Raw genomic sequence first — 17,019 nt, 5'->3', positions numbered from 1 at the left:
GAAAGTTCTACTGTGCCAGTTTTATGTCAGAAGATTTGAAGAATATAAAGTTAAGTTGTAGTTAATATAAACAACAAAATGCTCAGTCCCCAAGTTTCTACTGGTTAAAGCTGTGTTTGAATGCCATGTGGTAATGCACTGTCTTCATTTTCTGTGATTAAAAACTCTCTGCTCAGTCCACTTATAATTTGATAGTGGAAATCATCGTTCTTATATTTATGTAGCATAAACCATGGACTCTGCAAAAACCTTAATATAGTTGCATTTTAAAGGAAAAGTTGGATATTTAAGTTCTTGAAACTGATAAACAGATAATAAAAATTCTACATCAAATTCTAAAAATTCCAATATTTGATTTTCTACGAAGCAAGCAAACTTTTCACTGTTCTTTCATTTGACTGTAAATTCTGCTGAATATAAAAACAAGTGCTTTTTGAAAGCACTGAAGTCTTCTGAAACATTTTTTTTCTTGAAGAAAAGATGCCTTTTAAGTTCGGTTTTGTTTTTTCTGTCCTTGAAATGTAGTTTATTACAAAAATTGGAACTGCAATACAGTTTTATCTTATGTGCTGTAGGTTTTCACAATAATCTTAATCCTAATTCATCAAGTGACCTCTACAAATTGCAGGTTTTAAAACCTCTAGAGATCAAAATAATTCTAGATGATGCTCCAAGCCTTAAAGGATTATATCAAGCAGGGAAAAAGAGTCCACTGCAACAGGAAAACGGAAATCCACCACCTAATCAGTCAGTTTCTCTAGAGTAACTGCTGTCAGGACAACAATCTTGCAATATTTTTGCAGTAAAAATAAGTTCTCAAATTCTGGTCAACCTTTTCCTTTTATTATTTTACTGTTCATTATTTGAGTGGTTTATGGTTAAACAGCTATTTTCCCCTTGAATTTATTAGCTCTAGTTCATGAGGTATTTATTTCAAATCTCTTCTGATATTTAAGTCTGACTGAATTAAACAATTTGACTTGTGACCAGAGACAACATTACATCTGTGCCAGTTAGACTGTGATCTAAGCAGATAAGACAAGCCAATCCAAATCCAATTGACAGCGTTCTCAAAAAATGGTAAACGAATATAAGGAGAGAGAGAAGGCTACTCAGGTTTTGAGTGTTCATTGTTCCACCTAGTTCTCTAATTCTAAAAAATGTTGTGAACAATAAGGAGGAAAAAGACTGGAGGAAAGGAAAATTAACTCTCCATTACCTTCTTGAGAAGATGATGTTAAAATGAAAACTCTTCTCAAGACATTCCGTCAGTTTTCTTGCCTGAGTTCTCATAAGAGAGGCCCAAGGTTGCAATATCAAAGCTTAGTACTGGTTTAGAATTGAAAAAAATCAAATCCATAACATTTGGCTCAGTAGGAAAGACACATTTGTTGTTCCTTTTATTTGCAAAATAGTTCTTGCGTAGTTTATGGATGACCTAAACCTTTGGAAACTAAATGACTGCATGAGTCTGATTTTCCTTGCAGTCATACTAATATATAAATAAAAATAATCAGATCAAAACAATGTTATTTATTTTATTCAGTCTTCAAAGTAAATAAAGAAAAAAGATCCAGAAGATTAAATAAGTGGGAATTTTGAAATATTTATCTATTTTTAATATTTCATCTTATCTCAAAAACAGATTCTTTTTTCCCATGGATTCTTTTCTAATCAGTAGTAGGTATATATTCCCTAAAGTAGAAAAATTATCACCAGCATGATATGTCTCAGAACCGTGTGTGCAAGTAAAGTTTGCAACAAGAACCAAAATTGTGATTTAGACTTTGTGCTGTTTTCTAAAAGCATATTTTCAAGAGATGATGTTTTCAGTGCTGTAGGTGGTAGTTTTCCAACGCCTTTTAGTGTACTCTTTCTTCTGGGACATCTGCTTCTATGCAAACATATATTTAGCAGTTCTGAAAATTTTGTTATCAACAAGGTTCCATGTGACAACAAACTCAGTGGAATGACAGGTGCCTGGTTCGTAGTGATCCTAGCCTTAGTGCAGGATGACAGATATGACATCCTACTGGCTCACTTTTTTCACTTACTGTTATCTGGACCCCTAGGTCTTTCCTTGACATATATATGACATGCCTCAGCAAGGCTTAATATGACAGAACTATTTACTTTATCAGTCCTGAGTGCAATCTCTCCTGACAATGAAATCAGACAGTGCAATTTAGTTAAATTTGAGCACATTCCATTTGTCAGAAGGCTGAGTAAAGTATCCTGGCATCCATCAAAAGAGAGAAGATAAGTTTTTTGCTCTTTCACATCAGATTTATGCAATGGTGTATTGATGTGCCTGACTACTTCCATCCCCACCACGTCTGATTTTTATTGTTGTCTTCACAATAAGTTAAGGAAGTCAGGCATTCTTTCCACCTTGACTTCACAGGTCACAAATATAAGTGATTTAAATGGTAGGAGAATTGTTTATGTCGTGACTAGGTAGCAGCTTATCCCTCCTTTAAGTATAGTGCAGAAAATTAAAGTAACAATTTAGGAAAAAGATGCTCAGAGAATCCTAGAAGGATTCTTGGAACATTCAGAATGTTCCAGGAAAGAATGTTTTCTTTCTTTATGTCATTTCACTAGAATTTTCTCAGTTCTAGAAACACTGAGATCGTTTTGGAGGCCCTGGAGAAGATACAGAGCAGATCCACACATAGTGTCAGGTTCCGAAACTCAGATGAGAAGCAGTAGCTGATTTGTTACCTTGGAGCTGGAAGTTAAGAAAGTAACAAGAACATTTCAGATAGTTCTTTTTAAAGTATGTGGGGAAGTTGCGACTGCATGACAAAACTAATATTTGGGAACTGAGTATTTAATTTTTTTTTTACTTTTGTCATCATTTTAATAGAAATATATCAGTAACATCTTTAGGCTAAGACTAGACTAAGTGTATGTTTAAGATACTATATACATGCTTATTTTTAATTGTTGTGACTTATATTTGATGTTCAAAAAAATGCCAGTGCTTTTGTTTTTTAAAAAGTTTTAGTTGCATCTTTAATGCTGCACCTATATGGAAGTCTTGATTACATGATGCTATTTGTCCATACAGGATGGGGAATCAAACTCTATCCTCACTATGCATGATTCTTGGGTGTTGCCTGCTGTGGCTTTTCTTGCTGTAGTTTCCCTTCCACCTTTGCTTTAAAATCACTTTTAGCCCTATTGTGCCTCTAGGAAAATAAACAGAAGATTCAAGGACATGAAATTTAACGATGTTTGACTAAGCTTCCCTATTTTGACAATAATACTTATTTTCTTGAATTAAGATACTGCCTTTTGAAAGGATTTGGGAGAATTATATGCTAAATTGTGTTCATATTGAGATGTAAAATCCTAGGACTTGAATTCAAAAGTTCAGCTCAAAAGTTAATTTTTTTACCCAATTGCAACCTGTTCTTTAACTGTATTCACAAGTAACTGTTTATCCTTTGAGGCAGTGAGAAAGAGGAAAGGAGAATTAACGTTAATGTTAAATGGAAATAAAGGTAATTGTCCAAAGACAAATCAGCATGAAGAGATATCAATGATTATTAAATATTTAATATTACAGGCCAGATGGAATTGGAACAGTATCTGTGGAAGAGAAAGAAAGGTTTGAGGAAATTAAGGACAGACTTTCCTCCCTTTTAGAAAACCAAATAAGCCATTTCAGGTGAGTGCATAATTCATTCAATGAATGATACATTTTTTCTGGAAGAATTTTCTCGTGGTATTTAATTTTGGTCTTGAACGGGTGGAGTGAAAATAAAATGGTCTGCTTGCAAAGGAATAGTTTATATATAGAATAATTTATTTACACAAATGGTTGTACTTGAAATTTATTTGTGTAATATGTGAGTTGATAGATATGGTAGAAAAGATTATGCAAGAATATAGGCCTTGATTTTGCTGATGTTTTAAAAGTTCAAGCTTTGTATAACTCTAACCAAGAAAATTGTCTGAATGAAAGTGACTATGCCATAACTATTTCTGGATTGCTATGGATCAGTAAAATCATGACTAGAGAACATCTTTGATAGATGGCAGCTAAAACATTTCTTGATATCTAATGTCATTTTCTTGGTTTCATTATATACTTATCTTTATTTAGTTAAGGGTATCATGCTCACAGAAGACTTTGTCGTATTAAGGACTGTCAATAGCAGCAGAAGATGTTTAGAGAAGGAGTACAAGAAACAGAAGAAACTTAGGATTTGCTGCTATTTTGTAGCAATTGATGGTTTATGAAACTTAGTATAAAAATTGCAGGTAGACAGCTAAACCTGTTAATTTGTAACACTAAGCCAACCTATCTGCCCCTATTCTGTCAATTGAATCCTTTTAGACTGTATTTATAGAATTTTTTGTCTCTGTATTACATCTTAACAGCCAGTTCCACTGTTTAAATAATTATGTGTGAAACAGAACTTTGTTTTGGCAGGGTTGACTATGAGTTTGTTGAATGCTTCTCTGATTTCTTGAGGTAAATATTTAGTATTCAGTGGCATCATAGGTCATTGGGGATTTTTTAGAGCATAGAGGACATAACAGCCTTCACTTGGGATTTCATATCCATATTAAACTAAAGAGCTAGGGTTCTCCTTGGAGAGTGTTACTTTTGGGGAAAAAACAACGGTTTTTCCTCCCTTTTAGAGGAATAAAGAGCTCTTGCAAGGGAAATTATACAGAGTGCTCCCTACCTTCAGGCCTTCACATGCATGAGATTAATTACAAAATATATAATCAAGTCTAAATGATCATTTGAGTTGGAACAAATAAAAATTCCCATCATATCTGCTAACCTACACATTGGAGTTATGTTGATGAGCTTGGGCTGCAGCAGTGACCATAGAATCTTTCTGCCTCAGTCTTGGTGGATTTTGAGCAAATTTAAGCAGCATTAGAAATTCCTCCTTGAGAGCAATTAAATGTGTCATTCAAACATGAATGATTTCATCCTTCAGAGGACTCTGAGGTTTACCTTAAAATCCTATTTAACCAATACAGACAAACTGTTCTCTGCCAGATGAAGAATAATTACTATTTCTTACTGTGAACAAATATTGGAAATTAAATTTAAAAAAAATAGGTGAAGTATCTGGATTTTAAAAAGGATCCTGGCATAACAGTGAAAGAAAGAAAAAAGATATTGCCTTAGAATCTGAATTTATAAAGCATATGAAATCACAATGTAGGACATCCTGACAAAGCATTGGAAGTAATATTTTAAATAAAACCTAGACTCAAGACATGTATAAGGATCACCACTGTCGATTAACAGAGAATAACCTTGGCTGTCAGATTACTTTCTTGGGAAAGCATGGTATTAAAACAACTCCATATTTCAATTCTTCAAAATTTTTATGATAGATGAGAAATGCAGAATATTTGGAAAAATACATTCAACAGAAAGGATTTATGCAGAGTATGCACCAAATTTCTCTGCTTTGGCCTTACTGTTCTTGAATGCCCTGTATTCATTGTCATCAAGTAGTCCCACCATCTCCCAGCCTAGTGTCTTGCTTCCACTGTCCTTTTTACGGTAGTTTGGGCATCTATGCTGTTTATTTGTTATATTTCCTAGATTATTTCAGAGACTTTCATGCCCTCCATGTTCAGATAAGTTTCATCATTTTTCAATGTCAGATGCTCTATGGTAATCTCTTTATCTTCCTCAAAGAATCACAGGGAGGGTGTCCAATTGTTTCTTACCACTTTGGTTTCTTAATTGTGGCATGCATTTGCCTCCTACTTTTTTGAATTTTACCTCAGGCTACTTGTAGATTTCTCACTTTTTTAAAATTGTATCTTTAAAGTTTTTGCTTTTGTTGTCCAAGTTCTTAATTTTTTTCATAGATCCCATTCTTGAAATTGTATATGCATGTACTAAAGGTACATGTACTGAATTTTGTGGCCTATTCTCTTTTGCTACATTATTAAATTGTATTGTCTTATGATTATTACTACAGAGCACTTCTTCTGCTCTGCACCTCTCAAACTATGTCCTCTTCACATTTGAGAGTGAATCCACAATAGCGTCTTTTTTGTGAGTTTTAAATTAGCTGTTCAAGGAAGCAATTCAAACTAAAATATTGTCATTATACCTTGTCCTAATGAGATATCAGTCAAGTATATATGCCTAGAGTTGAAATCTTGAATTTGCAGCTCCTCTAATCTCACTTAACATTTTGTAATCACACTGTTCATTTTAACTAGGGATTCAGTGGTACAGACTTTCAAGGATCAGCAGCAGCACTTTTTTTTTTCTCTGTAATATGTTGATACTTTTATAAGCTTTGCCCTCTCTCAATTGCCTAGTGTTGTGTGCACTGCTCAGCTGTGATGGACAGTTCAACTGAGGAGTGCATGTCTCTTCCTGCCTTTTCAGAGCAGCTCTGAACGTTTGCTGTGTCCACCTAAGTGACTAGGTCACACCCATCTGAAAAAGACTCTCTCCCTTGCCTGCCAGCTGACCTGCAGCTTCCAGTTTTAATACTCCTCTATGGCCTTTTTAATTTTCATTTTCACTGCTATCAGCCTTGTTCCAGTATGATTAAGATGTAGTCAGCCCATCCTGTGCTAGTGGCTGTCATCTAAAGTAGTTCTTAAGGTACTTACACCTTTCCTCTCTGTCACCTTGTCTACCCACTGAGACTTCTCTGCCAGCCTCTCAGGCATCAAATGTGGAAGAGACAATATCTCTGAGAAAGCTATCATGAAGGTCTTGGACTTTAACCTCTTGCCTGGCTGTGTGAATTTTATCTCTGAAGTCTTTACAGAGATAAAAGCAAATACTGGAATTCTCGCTGCCAGAAATCATGTTTTGACCTAATTTATAAGGCTTTGTTTTGTAGACCTAAAATTCACTGGTCTGAATCCTTTTATCATTAAAAAAGATTTGACTAGTGGAAAATAATAGAATAGGAGGCTACCATTCTCAGTAAGTAATAACAAGAGAAAAATAATCTCAGCAAAGTAAAAAATCCTTTTTCCAATTGGGGATATCCCAGTAAGACTTTATATACAGGATTAAGAGACGTTACAGTTGCCTGAGCATTGTATTCTCATTGACCTGCTATATTGCATCATTCAGCAGAAAAAAAATAAAAAATAAAAAATAAAGCTATGAATGCAATCACTTTGTAATTTACATAATTTTAGGGATGGGTATGGTTTAAGCTGTAGCTGATAAAATTTAAGATAAGTGCTTTTCCAAGGTATTTTTAATATAATAGAAAAAATATTGAATATCTGCCAGCATTTATATCTCTAGAAATTAAAATATCTGATATTTTATCCTTGTCTTAATCCAATTTTAAAATAAAATACAATATACAGAATGCTGCTTTACAGGTCCAGTAGCAGTTATGGCTACATCAGAACCAGTACCTCTTTCCAGGAAGATGACAATTAAACTCATCAGGGACTTTTAAATATTCTTCATAGTTGATAATTTGGAAGTGATGCTTTCTGCCTTTTAGGGTTTTTTCTTCACTTAGGTCTGAAATGCTGGTAGGCTGATAGTGCTGTGATATGTATTGATGAGGCTTTCTGCTTTTGTTAGTACTTGGGTATGGGAGTCTTCTGCTAACATAATGCAAGTTGTATGCAGATGCATCTTAAAGTAAATTCATAAAGCAGCTTTTATAATTCTGATAATTTTATATTATTTTTTTTTCTTTTTTTTTTTAATTTTTAAGATACTGTTTCCCATTTGGACGTCCTGAAGGAGCTTTAAAAGCCACACTTTCATTACTTGAAAGGGTAAGTTTGAGAACATACTTTAAGTTCTGCATGACTGCAAATCCTGCATTTTTCGTTTGCATTCAGGTTGCTGAAAGCAGATTCATGTGTTCTCAGGTATTTTACTACTGGTTTTAACTTACTGCTTATTGGAATGAGTTTGGTTTTTTTGGGTTTTTTTTCTCTCATTGTCTTCCACAGAGGCAAACAGCTGTTTTCTGCAGGACTAATTTACTGGACTTTCACTTCAAGCCACTGAATTGTAGTCAGTAACTCTGTTCCTTTTTTATATAACACTTATTTAGCATTACCTCTAAAGTAGTACAAGTCTACTCTACAGCCACACTTTCCTGCTGTTTATGCCTTCTATGATGCTAATATGGTCTACACTCATATGTAATATTAAAAACCTTCTCTATAATTCAAATAATATTAAATAAATGTTGAGTCAATAAAATCTGAGTCAATTTAAGAAGCAAAAGCTATACACAGCAAATCTGACATGGGCAACTATAAATGTAAACTCTTTCCCAGCAAATCCTTTTGTATTGACTGGAAAGGAGAATACCTCACAATGAAAAAAGCATCTCAGTCATCTCTGTGGGAAAAGGATGTTAAATTCCAGCAGAGATTCCAAAGGAATTGTATCAGCAGGAGTCTGATGAAGGTATGAGTTCAAAAAAAAGCTTAGGTCCTAGGTTGTGTTGCTTTGCCAAAATCAGAGAGGTTTGGTCCTGGCAAATAGTTATCCTGAAGTGCAGAACACTTCATGGATAGGGATTCTCTCTTAGAAAACCTCTGCCATGTTCAGAAAACACACCGGGAGTCTAGATATACATGTTTTATTTCCCTTGCCATCTCAGTGATTGTAGTGCTGCGTAGGTTCCTTTGTGCTTTTTGAAACATGTGTTTCCTCTCCCCATTCCTGCTGTTACAAATGGTAATGCTGCTCTAACTGGTGCTCAAGCAGCACCGCTGCCAGTCTTGACTGGGAATCAGTGTGCTTCCTACATTTGTGGATGTAGAATGGGTTAGAACCATTTTATTTTACCTGTCTGAATAATTTGAAAAAAGAAAAAACAAGACAAAAAACAGACCAAGAACAAAAGGTTTTGAATACTGTAAATTCGCTTGTTGATCCCCCATAACTTACTAATTTTAAAAAGCAAGTAAACACAGATAGAGAAGTCATATTTGTGTGCAGGTATTCTAGAAGTCTGTTTTGCAGCAATGTCTCTCTAATAGTGTCTCTGTTGCTGAAACTGTTTTTATTCTACCAACTCCTTCCCCAGACTGTATGTCTTGCTCCCTCCTTTTAACAGTAACTTTAGATATATAAGGGTGTAGCTTGTCCAGGGATCCAGTTGAGAAGCATTTTTTTAAGGTTCTGAGTTATCTGAAACGTTATTATTTACATGAAATTATGTGAAAAATATAATGAGTTTTGTTTACACTCACCTGTTGAAAGCAGAATTAAAGTAAAAATGCAAATTAGCTATCAACAATATTTTATTTTCTAATACAGTAGTCCAGAGTATATACTCTGCATTCATATATATGCTGCATTCATATAAAGATGTATGGATTCTATGGTTTACCTCACTTGCAATAGGTGAGGTAACAACTCAGACGTTTTGAAAACATTCATATGGACTGTTCTTCTACTTGTACATAATAAAATATTCTGGTGGAAGTTCCATTTTTTTCCTGCCCACTATATAGATGACATTTTTTTCACAGCAAGGACATGTTGAATTTGAATAGCTTTACCCTGTTGAAGAGTCCATGGTTCTGCAATGGTGGAAGCTTTTCCACAGGTGAGAACCAAGCCAATTTCCACAATCACGTCTTTAGTGGTAACTGTGATCCAGCCCATCCAGGGAATGTTCTTGTTCTACTGGTCTCGATGTCACCCAAAGACTGACTGGAATGCTGGAAGATGCCAAACGGGGGAGATAAATGGTGTACAGGCAGTCAGGGCTGTCAAGTCAGGGCTGAACAGAAACCATCAAAGATGAAGATCCAGCTCCATCAGCTGAAATAGTTCTTTTATGACTTCTGCCTTTAATCGCTCTCAGCTCTGTAATAACTTTAAGATACTTTTATCCTTTTCTGTGGGGTTTGGGTAATAATTGTAATGAGGTGGTATAATTGTCTCTGAAACAGGTTTTAATGAAAGATATTGCCACTCCCATACCAGCAGAAGAGGTGAAGAAAGTGGTTAGAAAATGTCTGGAGAAGGCTGCCTTGATCAATTACACTCGACTTACAGAATATGCCAAAATAGAAGGTTAGTACAGCAATCAACTGCTGAAGTGGCTGTAAAAGCCAACAATGCCTATTAACTGCATATTCCGTGAGCAGCCTTTTCCCTTTCCAGAACAAACCCCTTCCACAGCAAGGGGAAATGTCTCATTAAAATCTCAGCTGGTGAACGGTGGAGATTTTTCCTATTCATTGCTTTAATATGCCTCCTGGGACCCTGTTTGAATAAAAGACTAGAACTTCCTAATTTAAGTTGCCCTTTGTTCTTACTTTTGAGTTCTTCATAAATTTAAGAGATTGTTTATGGGTTATTTTTTATTTCTCTAGCTATTTCTAGTGATTAAACTACTGACAGGAAATTCTTTCCTTAACAGCAGTGTCACTGCCTTGAAATTTGAAAACTGTGTATAGATTCTCTTCTGAACTATTTATAAGGCAGCAAATACAAAAATGCTATTTATTTTTGCTGCTGTGTTACCAGATGTATAATAATAATCTGATTATTAAAACCTTAATTACATCCTGATTGAATGAATTAAGGGGACAAAATGCTAGGTTTGAAGGCAATCAGAAGTTTTTTCTGAAAATTTGGTATGTTCTACAAAGTATATAATGAAATTAACTAAAATTTTGCTTAAAAAAATGACCAGGATGTACAATGTCATTTTACTATTTGTAAACCTTATGTAGAACAAAAAGGAAGTCATAATCATCAAATGCTTTGTTGTGACAGACTTTTATTCTCCATAAAGTACAAAAAACTAGAAATAGTCCTGCCCAATTGTATTCAAGAACAGAAATCTGTATGCACTGGATTTTTGGAGCTAGAGTTCATCTCAGGAAAATACTAAAGGATTAATTCTGTTCTGAAAAAATACAATTTTTATGCATATTAATTATTTTAATAGCATGAATTTCTAACAATACACCAGAAGAAACAGAGCTAGCTCAGGAGTAAATTGAAGAAGCTTCATATATTTAGCAATATTATAAAGCCAACTTTTTTCCTGTATTTTATCTCTGCTCAAATTCTCTGAAAAACATGAGTTAACTGATCTCACAAGTGATTAACAAAAGATCCATCTCATCACTATAGCAACCAGTATTATATCATGGAAGTAACAACACGAAACCATCCTAGTAACCAGTTTATCATAATTAATTATGATATCATGTTGTGTTAAAGAAAAAAAAGGATGAATATTATATCTATTCTGGAAATTGGAAAGAAAAAAAATGTTTTCCTTAGCTTTTATTTTTTATGTTTTATATTTTTAATGTTCAGTATTTGAGTCATGTATCAAACCTGTTGAAACAATGAGTATAAAAGTAGAAACATTTTTGTTATATGAAAAAAGCTTGCCAAAGATATCGAAACACACTGACAATGAAATGGATTGGAAAGTTTTTTGCAGAGATGTAAATCATCTTTGCCCAAGATTTTTTACTATATCCTAGAGAATTGTGGGACTTCCCCTGAAGTAGCAAAGTTTGCACTTTAGGATATTCACACTGTTAACACTGAGTAAGCTGGAACAGCATATGAAACTGACTTCCATATTTCAGCTTGTTTACACTTACCTTTTGAAAGTTAATGGAGTGCAGAATTCTTTTCCAATCCAATTCTTTTTTGGATTTATTGCCTTTTGGTTGGAACACAACTAGATTTATTAAGTAGTTTCACACTCATATAGTTGTAAACTCAAAGCACAATACATCATTGCATATATAAAGAGAAATAGGTGAAGTACTTTTCTGAGAATAAAGTACTGTTGGAAGTGAAGGACTCCAGCATCATAACATCAGAAAATTCAATGCACTGGATTTCAGTAGCAGTGAGACGTGTATTGGTATCTTTTGATACTCTAATCATTACAAACATCCTACTTTTGTATCAATATAAATGTGTTTGTCAGCAATAGGTTTCATTCTGCTTCTTTAGGTTTATAGGAGCATTACTGTATCTGTGCACTGAAGTTACATTCTTCTTTTGAAAGTAATTTCTGTTAGTGTTTAGATTAAATGTTTACTCCTCAAATTGGATACAGAAAGCATGGAGTCCTTATCTTTATAATATTACTGATGTTCTCGAATGTGGCTGGCATATATTTTTGAGACTTTTGTCCTTTGACTATTTCTTTAGTGAATAACATCATATTAGTTGATCAAAATGTAAATATTACAAGAGAATATCAGCTATCGACCAATAGCAAATACCTAAAAAGTAGGGATACAAAGATTCTGATACAAATAATACTCTCATATTCTATTATTTTAATATCCTATATGTTGAAATAAAGACTATATAGGGCTAGTAAATGCAAATATATTACTCAGAAACATGCATCATTTCTCCTCACATGAAAAAACCCATCACTTGTGTCATGTACTCAAGATTTAAAGAAGCTATTAACTCCTTATCTGGTATTTATTCTTCTCTAATTATATGAGGTTTTTTTCTTTAATGATGTTTTTCTTTCTCTATTTTTTTTTTATTTAGCAACAGCAGAAAAGGACTCAGGTGATTACTATTTGTGTGCATGTCTGCATGTATTACAGATGTAGTGTGTTGTGTCTGTTGTTATTATTTTTCTTGATTTGAACAATACCAAGATAATAGCCAGAATGTTTGTGAATATTAAAATTAATTTCGTGTAGTTTAGTCCGTGTATTTACACTGATACTTAATGATGATGTACTTATTTATTAGCAGTTTACCTAACTTTCTGTTTTGGCATATGATGAAGTTGTATTTTCTGTGAAAGGGGTATAACTAAATGATGCAGAAAAGCTTAATTTGGTTAAATTCAAACGCAGTTTGTGTATTCAGAGAAATGTAATTTCATAGTCCTCTGCAAAAATTGTATCTGTTTCATAACAGGATTGCTCAATTTATTAATGAAGGTCCTGCTAGGAAAACTAATCTTGTAAAACTGGTTTTACTTTTCTCTGATAAAGATTTGTAGTGATAAGCTTTGTTTAGTGATATGTATTTTTTTCTAGTTATATTTGAGGGTTACAAGGATGGTAGCTCTTTGTGTTCCTAATTTCATGAAGATGCTGTGATGTATATTCCCCAGCAGTACAGGGAGGGGGTTTTGAGTTCTTATATCCCAGTATTTAAAAATTATCATACAAAGAGCACAGCTGAAGTAGTACTTGCAGCTGAATAGAACTGGCTGCATAGAAGTATGAGGGATTGTGCATATCTATACTGTGAAATAGAGCTTTGTCTTACCTGACATACATACCCAAAGGAATGTTGATTGTGGTGCTTTGTGGGATTTCACATACAATAACCACAGTTATGGGAAGGGGCATTGAGGTAGTAGCCTTGTGCTGAACTAATTTTCCATCTGGAAAGACAGACTGGTGTGATGACTACAAAGTTGCATGAATGTAGTTCAAAGAGGAGCTCCTTGCCAATGAGGGGCTTGAAAATTACTCAAAAATTATTTAAACTACTTTTTTTAACAACTGTGTCCGTAACAGAAGAGTCAAAAAGATTCCACTCATTTCTAAGGCTTCCACTGTTTTTTCATTTAAAAGCCTTGCAAATAGGAGATCTATTTGGAATTTTTAAAGAATAGAGTAGGCAATGTGCTAGTGGAATGGATGTTCATGCCAGGTTCTGTTAGGGTGAGCTGATGGGATCTCACATTGCTCAGATGATCTGCTGACCCCTCCAATCAACAGGGAGGGGACTCCAAGGCTCTGAAGGTCCTTAAACAGTTTCTCTGTGAAGGTCAATCTCACAGTATCATATACAAAGCACCTAAAGACAGTTTCCCTTCTAGGTAAGATACCTAAACCTACATAGTACAAATATTCAGTTTAATATTTTTATACCTCTAGGTATTGAAGAAAATACCTCTTGAAATTAGAAATTTAGAATTAATTGAAATTAACAGAAAATAGTTCTAGAATTTTGGATTTTTTTCTTTCACCTCTGTACTCTAAAGCCTTTCCCGTGCACTTTTATACAATGTATACACTTTTGTGCAATATTTATACTTTTTTACTATGTGTATCACCTCAAGTACAAATCTTCCTTGTGCCGCACACTTGCTAATCTTAGTTTTTCTCAGGCTCTTTATGTCGGAAACCCAAAACCATTAACCAGATGACACAGTTACAGGCACATACATACATACATAAATAGAAAGTACTGTACCTGATTTCAGTCATTTTACATTAGGTTTTTCCATGGTTTGAAAGAAAGCATTGCCCTTCTTAAGACAGGATAGTGAAGTTGTCCCTTAAGTGACCTGGCAAATAACAAGATTAGAGACTGGATGAGAGGAAAGCCTATCACATACAGTGAGTAAGTGGAAATTCACTGTGTGAGTTAGCTGAAGCTAGAGGTTTAAAAGCCGTGTTTATAATTTAGTTGCTTAATTAAATAGCAGTTCTGACTAAAAATGCAATTGAAAATTAATCATAAACTCAGAGAAAAAGAATTTTATTGAAAGGAGTATGTAGACTGTGCCCACTGGAGTTTTGTGTAGCACTGAACACATTTCTCTGATGCAAAAGACAAAGCCACTGAGACAAATCCCAATGCAATGATATTTTAGGGCCAAATCCTGCTCCTGTTTTTGTTTTTAGCTGGACTGCTACAGATTTCATAATGAACTTGATGTACAATATTCTTAGCCCTAATACCATATATTGTAGTTTTGTGGAAAGTAAGAAAAACTTTTTGTAGATAACTGTTATTTACTCTTTAATTTGTGCACTATATACTGATAATGAATCTTGAATTTCAGGACTGTCCTTGTGAGGTAATACAGAGGTGAATATGCAAATTCTTTTTGTTGTGAGCACCCTTTCTCAGCAGTGTGGTTGCCAGGTTCCCAGGTCTATTCCCCAAGTACTCTCATTTTCAGTCTCAATTGAACAAGACTCTGTATGTTTTCCCAAAGACAGTGGTTGCTTTCTTAATGGCAAACATGGTGGAATGAGCAGCATCAGGAATATTTGTTAACAGTCAGGATGATGTTTTATTGAGCATCCCCCATCATTGCACTGTTCTGAATATAGAATAGATTTTTTAACAAAAATTACGTTTGCCATGGGATTTATAAAGGGCGTGTCATTCCTTATTAAATGTACAGTTGAATTTCTCATGGAGTAGCTAATCTGCTCATTTAGGGTAATCACCATTATGAAGAGAATAGCAGGAAACCTACTTTTATAATTCTGAACTATATCTAAGAACTCTCATAAAATGTCCTGGTAGTTTGCAGCAAGGGTTTATAATTTGTCAAGGATATGAATCACGGTAAATATAGAGAATATATGAGAATCTCTTTTTAAGTATGACCCATTTTCTTTTCAGCATATGCTGCCTTTGAGACTTCACTACCTGAAAGTACTTTTCAAATTGTTTTGTGTATGGCATGTATTCCTGTTTTATTCAGAATTTAAGTTACATTAACTCTTCCTATAGATAATATTAAACGTAAATGGACCTGCCAGATTCTAAGGTCAGAGGCAAACAACATTTTTCATATGCATTTTGCACACTTCCTGTGAAGAGCCTGTAGAAATTTGTATGGCTCTGTGACCTGTTTTCTCTCCTTCAAAAAAGATGGCCTTACTTACACAGACTTCTTATTTTTTACTTATATTTTGTACCCATTCATACACACAGAGTAATAAAATGCATTTTTTATACCTTCTCAGAAATCCATGTTTTTCTCTATTAAATTTATTAGAAATCTGAATGGCTGAGGATTAATTAATTTTGCTATTGCTGCTGTTATTGCCTGAGGAAAGACAGAAACTTACACATAAATACATTTTTCAGCACAGGAGCATTACCTTGCAGTGCAGATTAGGAGGGATTAAACTGGTAAATGTCTGTAAAGCAAACAGGACAGTTTCTGTCATTGTCCATGGATATTAATTTCTGAGGCAATAGACAGATTGATAAGATTTGAATTATTAGTCAGTTATCTTTTAACTCACTATTTTTAAAATACTGTAGTAACTCAGTATACTGGGCTCCTTCTGCCAAACAGCTTGAATAAAAGGAATAAGAATAAATTCCATTAGAATTGGAGGAAATATTTACTCTGCAATTGCTCAAAAATAAATCAGTTGTCATGCCAAAATTTGTTTTTATGAGAAAGACTGCCAAAGGCTGAATAAATGTTAACTCCATACAAGAGAAGGTCAGGAGAAACTCAGAAGTTTGCTGGCTTTTAAGACATTGATCATTAACATAATCATTATATAGAAGTTTCTAAAGGAAGAGCAATATGTAAATGCCCTCAAGGCTCAGAAGGATCTGTCTGGCTTAAAAAGAAGAAGATTACAAATATTATTGAAGCTGAGAAGGCAAAAGGAGAGAGGCATTGTGTGTGGAGAGGACTTGATTAATGCTCTCCATGCACATTCATTTCACTGAACAAATAAAAGTGGGTTGCACAGCAGCATAGCACCTTCTTGGTCTCTGCTGTGCAACTAAATGTAAATAAGGATATGGGCAAACATCCCTGATTTCAGTTTTGGACCCGACGTCTGTAAAAGAATCCCCAGATTGTTAGCTCTGCATCCTGATACTCTGTTGTAAACATACCTACATCCTCCTTTATCAGTAGGGCTAAGTCAGTCTTTGTCACTGTGCTTCCCATTTTCAGTCCCCTGCTTCACCCATGGGAAGATCATTTCAAGTCCCATTTACTGTCCAGGTGTATCATCACCTTACAGTAAAATTAGTTTCCAAACTTAAGCATGCCAACCTTGTCCTGCATCCCAAATGAGGGAAGGTTAGTTCCATCCTTCATTAGCATTTCATCATCTCCAGTTCCTGCATGCCCTATGATGCATTTTTAGACAAGAGTTCAGTACTCATACAACCTAGGTTTTCATCACCTTGTCTCTGAGTAGTCACCTTTTCTTCATTTTTTTTCATTTCAGGAGTTTTTCTCTGTTAAAATTTGGATTCCACCTTCTTGAACATTGGTGACAAGAACTGTGCAAAGTCATCCCCGTGAGATG

At 34.4% G+C, this 17,019-nt stretch overlaps 1 protein-coding gene across 9 annotated transcripts in view; it reads left to right on the top strand.

Moving 5' to 3' along the window:
* Window positions 1–17,019, top strand: part of CADPS2 (calcium dependent secretion activator 2) — a 282,843-nt gene that overhangs the window by 201,799 nt on the left and 64,025 nt on the right. For 5 of the 9 annotated variants that reach the window (XM_014877696.2, XM_014877693.2, XM_088165716.1 and 2 more), the window contains exons 14-17: window positions 3,575–3,676; window positions 7,704–7,767; window positions 9,913–10,036; window positions 12,512–12,532. In XM_014877696.2, coding sequence (XP_014733182.1) covers window positions 3,575–3,676; window positions 7,704–7,767; window positions 9,913–10,036; window positions 12,512–12,532 — 311 coding nt within the window. The remainder of the gene's footprint in view (window positions 1–3,574; window positions 3,677–7,703; window positions 7,768–9,912; window positions 10,037–12,511; window positions 12,533–17,019) is intronic. The other 4 variants (XM_014877698.2, XM_014877697.2, XM_088165718.1 and 1 more) reach the window with 1 other exon arrangement.

This window comes from Sturnus vulgaris, chromosome 5, assembly GCF_052056855.1.
Source record: "Sturnus vulgaris isolate bStuVul1 chromosome 5, bStuVul1.hap1, whole genome shotgun sequence".
In the NCBI taxonomy this organism is placed as follows: Eukaryota; Metazoa; Chordata; class Aves; order Passeriformes; family Sturnidae; genus Sturnus; species Sturnus vulgaris.
Note: the sequence above shows the minus strand (reverse complement) of the source record. Positions and strands in the feature narration are given on the sequence as shown.